Below are 9,069 nucleotides of genomic sequence, written 5' to 3'. Positions count from 1 at the left end.
GAGGGAGGGAGGGAGGGGGAGAGACAGAGGGAGGGAGAGAGGGAGGGAGAGATTGACAGAGACAGACAGACAGGGAGTAAGACTGGAGTCTGAGGCCATGACAATATGCTCTGACCTTAAGAAAAGCTTCCTTTTGTTCCAAGTGTTTGCTGATGAGTGGAATGACATGGTCGATCTCTGCTGCTGGCCCCAGTTTATCTCGTCCACCACACCAATCCTCATCTCTCCGATATTCTTGCTCTAAGCTCTCCAGGACACTGCACACCTTATAAATCAAGGAGGAAAAGGCTCAGTAGATTAATCAGTTACAAAGGGTTCTCTGAGGACCTTCAGCCCACAGAACTCTACATAGTGACATTTTTCATTTGAAGCTCAGTCTGTATATTTGGAGTATGCCGCATCCCTGGAACATCAAGAAGTCCAGGAGGCAGTTCAAATCCCATGTCTGCAGCTCAGGAGATGAGTGGTGGAGATACAGGTTTTGGAATTATCTTTTTACCATTGATAGCTGAAGGCTGACACTATGGGGTTTGATGAAATTACCTAGGAATAGTACAAGGGCTAAGGAAAGAAGACTCATACATTTTTTCAGGGCTTCAAAGTGTTTTATCTACACTGCACTGTTATAATTTCAGGATAATTGTGAGCTAGGTAGAAAAGAAAATGGAATTTGAAAAGGATACTTGACTTGCCCAAGCATCTGAATTTGTCCTGCTGTAAGGAGCCTCAAGCAGAGGTAAAGGAGGAAATTGCCTCTGTTTTGTGATTTGTGAGTCATAAATGAAAGTCATCTTTCTCCTCACCTGGGGAAAATATTTCAAGGTCCTACCATAAGGCAGTGAAATCTGCAGGCTACCTACTACAAAATGTACATTTCTTTCAGAGGAAAAAAAAAAGTTTGAGTTAACCTAAAAGATAGTTAAAAAGTTTTCCAGTTCTGAAAATATGGAAAAACCATGTGAATGACCACATAAATGACCTCAGAAGAGAGCAGAGAATTTTGAAGGGGGTTTGGAGGGAAAGTTAGGTTGGATCATACAGTGGGAGACCCAAGATAGTCTAGTGTCAGGGGGGCAGAGAGGATACAGACAATAGAAACTTGAGCCCCTATACTTTCCTTTAATAGACTAGAGTACATTCTTAGATACTAGAGTAGAGGAGGGTAGCTATAATTATCCTTAGTCTCTTCTGGGAAAGTCATGCCTTTTGATGAAGGATGTGTCTTTGGACAGGGTGTTCACTGAGTTATGAGCTGAGCTGAAAGATGTCTCATCCGGAATACCCTTATGACCAGACAGGCTTTCCATGTCATATGAAGGTCAGTGCCTATACTTGAGGAAACTTGTCTAGTCCCATCTCTAGTAAGTCTCTATGCAAGACATGAAAATTTGCAGAAGGCTTGTATCTTGAGATAAAACATATTATACACATGCAAAAACATTAAGAATAAGACTATTTGAGATATGTCCCATAATAGGTCTGGGCTTAGAACAAATCAATTTGGGAGTCGGAAGAAATAAAAAAGAGTACTAAGTTTAACTCCTTTAATTTAATAGGTAAAGGAACAAAATCCACAGAAGTAACCTTTGGCAAAGTCAGTTCAGCGTCAAATATACTGACTCAATCCAGTACATTGTTTCCCTCACCACAGCGATCCAATTCAAATGGAAATATGTGTGTGATTAGATAAAGAGTCATTTGTTCTGTATACTCAATTATGCAATTCCATTTGTTGGAAAGACTTTCCTTCCTTCACTGAATTTGTCAAGAACAAAACAAAACAAAAAACCCAACCATATATATGTTGATCTACTTTTATAGCCTCTGTTCTGTTAGACTGTGTCTGTCCTTATACTGATACAATCTGTCTTGATTACAGTGGCTTCAGAATAAATAAGTCTTTAAATTAGGCAATGTAATTCTTCCAATTTTATACTTTCTTTTCAAGGTTGTTTTGCTATTCTAGGTTCTATGCATTCTAGGTTCATTGCATTTGCATTTCATTTGTATATAAATCTTAAAGATCAATGTATAAATTTCTACAAAAAATCTTGCTGGGATTTGGCTGGGATTGCATTGGTTGTACTGGGGAAATTGCTCATCATTTTTGTCTGCTGTTTTCACTTCTGTGGCCATCAAAGGCATACTTCTCTGAAATGACAAAAAAGAAGCTGAGAAGTGCAGGGGCTACAGCGCTGACTGCAGGCTCTGATGGGCGTGTTATATTTGCTCCACTTCAAGGTCCCTGTAAGTGACCCAAAGGGGAATGCTTTCCCGATCTATTTCTACTAGGGAGCAATTCAAATGAGAAAACTTTTTTAAACTCAATAAAATTACTCTCACTTTAAGCCTCCATTACACGAAAAGAATTCCCTAACAGCATTCGAATCATTTAAAAATCATCTTAGGCTTTACACATACTGGGGTGCAGATGTACTGATAATGTAGCCACATTTCATGGCCCTTAGTGCACCCATCTCCTGTGATACCTGCTTACTACTTAGGCCCAGAGTTCCCCAGTGAGAGAGAGAGCTATGTTTCATACAGTAGATTGGGAGCCCCGTGCATGGAAGAACCACTTGTTTTTGAAGCAATGTGTAATGCCTGATAGTGGTAGATTATAACACTGTTCAGCAAATATTCATCTTCCTTTCCCGACCTTCAGAGGAGGTATGGTTGGCTCACTGGTGTTGGCTTGGCCGTGTGATTATTTTGACCCAGAAGATGTTAGAGAATGTGACAGAGACAAAGACTTGAAATACCCTTGTACAGTGGACTTTGGGCTCCTGCATGCTTGCCTGTAACTAAGAATATATCCAAAGTAGCTGCTGGTCAAGAAAGACGAAAGACACAGGAGCAGATCTGGATGCAGCATGCGAGCTGGGAGCTTATCTCTACCAAATACAGCTGAAATCAAATGAACTCCAGAGAGTTAAACAAAACATAAATGCATATTGTTTTTACCACCGAATTTGCAGTGGTTTGTTACATAGAATTTCTGTGGAAGTAGTTCACTGATACAATGCTTAAATGGAGCATTCAACATATATCCGCTTTCTACTTTGACACATGTATAGACCTGATGAATTTGAAAAAATGCAAGAGAAACAAGTCATACGGTCTACTTCTATAGTGGAAAGGATGGCGAGGAAGCGAATGGGTGGCTCTGCAAGCCCCTTCTTTCATTTTCAAAGGCTGTGCTGAGAGAAATGTTCCTGGAGGGATTCGTACTGCAGAGCTGCAATGTGTGGCAGGACACAGCCGTGGTCAGCCTCGGACCCACATGTCCCACAGTCCTCTCCCTCACCTGTTCAGAAGTTTTGTAAAAGGCCACAGAGGCATTGACCAGTTTGAGTCGGTCTTCCATTTTCAGCATGAGCTGCTGCCAGTGGAGGGCTACCTTCTCGGCACATTCCCGGATGGCATCTGCGTCGTAGTGGCCAGCCTGGAGCAGTGCCTCAGCTTTCTGCTGCACCTGCAGGGCGCTCTGGTGCGTCTTCTGTAAGGAAGTGGCATGAAAGAGGGACTGGGCACGAGGGGAGGAGAGAGAGGTCCATGGGAACAACCCAGGCATGGTATGGGAGGGGGTGGAGTGAGGCGTGAGTGGAAAGATGCAGAGAAGTTAAAGAGCTTTAAATGACTGATCCATTTTGTCAAGATGATTAATACATTATTGTTCTAAAGCATATTTTAAAAAAGAATATCATACACTTTCATCAACTGATCTCTCAGGACTCTAACTCCTGTCCCCACTCCTTATTTTCTGTTTGCATCTCTCTGGAATTTAATGACATCTCAATTTTCATGGAACAGAAAGAGGAGTTGTATATAAATCTGCTCTGATTGTTCCATTAGTTAAATTTCATTTTCAAACTAACCATAAAATTATCACATTTTCAGAGATTACTGATGCATTTTACAGATTAAACACAGTATATTAAAAAACCCACATCATGTAAATACATTTTAAACATTAATAAACAGTTTAAAAGGATTCCAGTAGAAGGAATAAATTTGGCAGGTTAATAAAACTAAAGAGTAACATCCTTCCTTGGTTACTTCACCAAAGTAGTAGAGCAAGACAGTAGGTAACCCACTCAACACATGATACTTACATTTGATTTTAGAATATATTTATCATATATCTTATTTTTTTAATGCTTTCTGAGTCAGGCTAAATGTGCTTTGTATCTCTGAGTTCTCATTAATTGCAGGAGGTGGGGAGGCTAGGGGACTGGGTAGTATGGACAGAACCAAATGGGACTGCAGTCTCTTAAAACCAAGTACTGATGTGGATGATCTACATGAGAACGTCAGAGCCCAACAGACTGAAAGAGCTAACAGCATTGCAACCTCAGCTGCTGGGACCATTCCAGCCTAGCCTAATGGAGTGGGTTTGGCCCTTGTACTTCTAGGAAAGCATAGTTCAGTTGGCAAGGAAGACGGACAGCTAGGAAGCCTAGGGAGTTACTCTAGAAACCATTTTTGCTCTTCTTGGGCAGTGCTGAGACTGCTTGTTCTCAATAGCTACTCTAGTCAGAATTCCTTGGGTCCCTCATTGTCACCATATTCTCCTGGATTCCCCACACACTTGCCCTTTTGCCCTGATCCCATACTGCAGTCTACCCACTCCTACTTCTTTTTCCCATTCTATCAACCGCCTTTTGGCTTTTGTCCATTCTCTCCTGAGTTGGCTCTAGCTCCATACTATGACTTCCTCCAGCAACTCAGGTCCCTGCAGGCCCTTGTCAGCCCTTTGTCCTAAGGACTATGTCAACAATAGGCTCCTAATTCCTGAATGCAGTTGGAAAAAGTAAACTAAAGGGCACTTAGGGGTCCACTTTGTTAATTTATTTGTTCATTCATTTGAGCATGTTGGTGATTGAACTCAGAGCCACAGGCAAGCTAAGCACATGCTCTACCTTTGAGTTACACTCCCAGCTCATTCTCCCATTCTTTATCTTTCTACACTTTCACTTAGTTCTCTGTATTAGGAAGTGCTTCTGTTAGATGGCTTCTAATATCATTTCAAGCTCTAAAATTTGGATTTTATGCTTGTTTGCTTGCTTTCTTGCTTTCCTTCTTTATTTATTGGTATCAAGAATCGAACTTGGGACCATGTGCTTGTGAGGCAGGTGGTAGAACCACTGAGCTAAGTCACCGACTAGATTTTATGCTTTAAATATCGCTCTTCTGTCAATTCTAAAGCCTTGAGTGTTCTCCCTCATTGCTATGAAATTAAGTCCGAACTTTGAAGGCTGGCATTAAAATTCCCCCTACTTCTATAACATTACTACCTACTGCTTCTTTCCCTAAACTATTTGAGAGCATACCATGTGCATTCTTCCCTTTGCCATCTTCCTTCCTCCTGCTTTTGGTGAATGCCTGTACTTTTTCTGTGCCCCAGCTTTCCTTTGACACTCTCCTTAAGTCTACCCTCCTTCAACAAGGTAGACTTTTTGGAAGGCCTGAGACTCAATGAGAACTACTCTTTTGTTTTTCTCCATCACTCACCTGACACTTAGCTGAATCTTGTTACACTGTGAAACTCAAGGCAAGGACAATTTGAAAAGTCATTTAAATAGCTGTCATTCATCCAAGGGTGAACTCTGTGCTTATGCACATATTTTCTAGCTCAACATTACTACAAGGTGGATATTCTTTTTTCTATCTCAGAGATGTTCAGTTGGCTAAATGATTTACTCAAAAATCTATCACCGAGGAATGAAACCAGGAATAAGGCTCAGGTTTGACCTATTCCCAGACCTCTGTTCTTTCCACTGTACCTATAGCACCATATCATTTTAGCTGCAGGGTTAGAAGAATACTTATTTGGAGGAAGGGCTCACCACATGACATAAATGATTAAAATAATTATCTAGTCTTTCCTCCATATATAAAACCAGGATGAAACAGTCATCATAAACCTGTTACACAGAGTAGGAGAGTAGCCTGGATTTTCCTATAATCTATGCTATGTAATAAATTCTGTTTCTTACTCTGAATTGCATTATCATCTAATAGCCCTGAGCACTCCTTCCCCTTTTGATTTCTTAGATGATAAAATCTTATTCTCATGGCATAATCTTTGCTTTGCTGAACTAAAGCCATTATTTTTCATCTATTTCTAGTCCCTATTGTCTAATCCTGTTGAGTGGTACAACTTTAAGACATGGATTATCAAGGGCATTAATGTTTAGTAGGAATAATAGAAGAAAACTGGAGTGGGTCAAGTGAATGTATTAACCTGCCTTAATGATGTTTGGGGCATAATATTTATATTTAAAATACCACAGAGGAATTTAAAAAATGGTTTTAAAATTGAGCTTCTCTCTATGAAGTTCATAGTTCCTGAAGACACATCTGCTGTATCTTGGATACTAACAAATAAAAATCTAGGTTTGATTGTAGTGTTGTTCACTGCTTCCCATTCTGAATGAGTCTGGGAAGTCTGCCTGGAGCCAAGGCTATTTCAGATAAACATTCTGACCTTCAGGAAGATCAAAGATCAAAGATCAACCTGATGTGGCCACTCAAGCTAGGGTTAACAGATATTTTGGTTTGTTCAGTATAGTGCTGGTGTGTGTCTAGTTTTCTGCCTTAGTCACCAATAATTCTCTCTTTAACTTTTAAAATTGTCTCAGTTTACAGATAAATTATATGATCATCCTACCAATGGCTCCTTTTTCCCGATGGAACTCAGGCTTCTTTCTTAGGGTTCAAGAAGACAGATGATGCTCTCCACCAGTAATCATTGTTAAGCCCTCCATAATACCATCCAAATAGGATAAGCCAAACCAGACTACTTACGCTCCTTTTAGCAAAGTTTATATCATCCCTGGAGTATTTCCCTCCTGATGCAGTATCTGGTCTACACTTAAGAAGCAGTACAGGCCCTCAGGAGAAGGAGCATGTGTTGAAACTGGTTCTACTCTCCTTGTTATTCTAACCATGCTGCAGGCCCTGCATGCTTCCTATTCTCAAGATCTTCTAGTATGGGATGTCTGCTCTGCCATTCCCTTATGAGACCACAGAGGCCAAGCTAGAGTCACCCATGTCTCAGCATCAATTCCAACAGCATTTGACCTAATTGCATGCAGATAGAAATCCAGGGCTGGTTAGGGGAGGTCTATGCTTAGTGAGCCACTGTGCTGGAAGAGTGAATGGCATCTAATAGGAATTAGCGCGGATGTACACACAGCCATGTGGGACTGGACTGAGTCATTTCCATAGCATTGTGAAAGCATTTGCTCACGTTTACCTGTGGGCTCCTTGAGATGTTCAAGCATGTCATGCACTTGCTCTTTCTTGCCAGATGTTAAGTGAAGGGACTGGAAAGGTAATCACCGGACAGGGCAATGTAAACCTTCTCATCCAAGATAGATAAGAAGAATGGCCAAGCACTGTCTGGTCTCTGCCAAGTTTCCCTTGCAGCTTGTCTGTCAGACCCTCCTTCTTGCCTGTGTATGTAGGATCTGAAGCACTGTGCCTGATGATGACCGCATCCTAGTTTTTCCCTTCTAATGAGATCCTGACACTATCAAATTTTGATGTATCAGTCATCCACAGTAGAGAGAGCAGGTGATAATAAAACCTGTCCTCTACTCAATTCCTCCTTGGAAAATGATTTGCTCAAACTGTGCATGCAACATAAGTTTATTTTTAAATCTTAAATCCCAGATAGTACTTCTAGGACCAATAATGGTTCCTAAGAATACATCAAGCACCTTCTGGGAAAATGTCCTTCATCTTAATTTACTTTCTTGCATAAAAGATTGTTTCAATAAAATTGAATATTTGAATTCAATCAATATTAAGTTTAAAATCTTTAGTAAACAGTTGGATAATTGTATTAAAATAAAATACCATGTTTTCAGTTTTTATACACTCAGAAGTGGCTAAGTTCTACTTGAACCACAAATAATGAGTATTTGAAGTTTTCACTCTCTTCTCCCACTGGTACTGAACTTATTTTATTTTTATATAGTTCTCCTGTCCCATTTCCTACTCTTTCTGCCCTACCACTGTAAAGTAATCAGCTTAAGTCTCTCAGGGAAGGACAATGTCCTAGCAGTAGAAAAGATAATTAAAGGTATTATTTAAAGCAAGGGAGCATCTATATATATATTAGGTTATCAGAAGTGAAGTTTTATTTTAGGCTTTTAAAAAGTTCTATTTGGTGAATTTCTAGTTGCAGTTTATTTTTAAAATATGGCATCTCTCAGCAGTATTGAGGCAAATTAACCAGTGTAAATCTCTCTGATGTTCATGGTCCTTATTAACCTTTCAATGCCTGGGATCCATTTTTGGGACCCCTCTAACAATGGAACATAATGAAATTTTTCAGTCTTGTTTCTCGAATTTTTCTAGGTAAGACATGAACAATCCAAAAAAATTCATCTTCAGCATAAATGGTTAAAAGGCAGACTTTCACTATCAAGCACATGTTTAAAAATAAGATCCCAATTTACTACTGACTTGTTTATTCTCATTTTAAGAGATCTTCAATTGGAAATAACTTCCAAACGTTTAGCATTATATTTTTCATAAAGTCTCACTAGACTGTGAACACCGACTTGCCATAGCGGGACTTCTTGGGGAGGTGTGCCTCTGCACGTGATTTCCCACTGGTAGGCAGCGGATGGGGAGGCTCAAGGACCACTTAACTAGAAGGAGTAAGGGTTCTCCCATGGGAAGGAATGCCCACATCTCAGGGATGGCCCTGCCTGAAGTACAGAAAAAAATGGGGATGAAGGGCAGCACAGCCAGATTTGGGTATTACCTCGATGGCTAGTTGGAACTGCTCGTGCTCCCGCTGCAGCTGCTCTGCCTCCGACAAAGAGCTGGCATTGACCAGGCTGGCATTGAGCATGGACTCTCCGTTGCGGATCCATCCCAGGACCTAGGGAGGTGGGACAAGCACACAGGTAAATGGCCTTCAGCAACTTCCTTGAGTTGGCTTTTCTGAGTGGTGCTTCAGTCAGAGAGCGCTCTGAAAGGAGGATCTTTAGCCAGGTGTGTGCGTGCCTGTAATCCTTGCAATCTGAGAGAATGAAGCAGGAAGAGCAT

General features: G+C 40.7%; 1 protein-coding gene across 17 annotated transcripts in view; it reads right to left on the bottom strand.

Moving 5' to 3' along the window:
• Kalrn (kalirin RhoGEF kinase) overlaps positions 1-9,069 on the bottom strand; it is a 584,665-nt gene that overhangs the window by 261,545 nt on the left and 314,051 nt on the right. For 13 of the 17 annotated variants that reach the window (XM_010618178.2, XM_010618187.2, XM_010618163.2 and 10 more), the window contains exons 16-18: positions 8,783-8,902; positions 3,308-3,526; positions 116-265 (exon numbers count right to left, since the gene is read on the bottom strand). In XM_010618178.2, coding sequence (XP_010616480.1) covers positions 116-265; positions 3,308-3,526; positions 8,783-8,902 — 489 coding nt within the window. The remainder of the gene's footprint in view (positions 1-115; positions 266-3,307; positions 3,527-8,782; positions 8,903-9,069) is intronic. The other 4 variants (XM_010618192.2, XM_010618180.2, XM_010618202.2 and 1 more) reach the window with 1 other exon arrangement.

Source organism: Fukomys damarensis, unplaced genomic scaffold, assembly GCF_012274545.1.
Source record: "Fukomys damarensis isolate Sample0158 unplaced genomic scaffold, DMR_v1.0_HiC HiC_scaffold_24, whole genome shotgun sequence".
Lineage (NCBI taxonomy): Eukaryota > Metazoa > Chordata > Mammalia > Rodentia > Bathyergidae > Fukomys > Fukomys damarensis.
The sequence above is the reverse complement of the archived record's forward strand: the minus strand, read 5'-3'. Positions and strand labels throughout refer to the sequence as shown.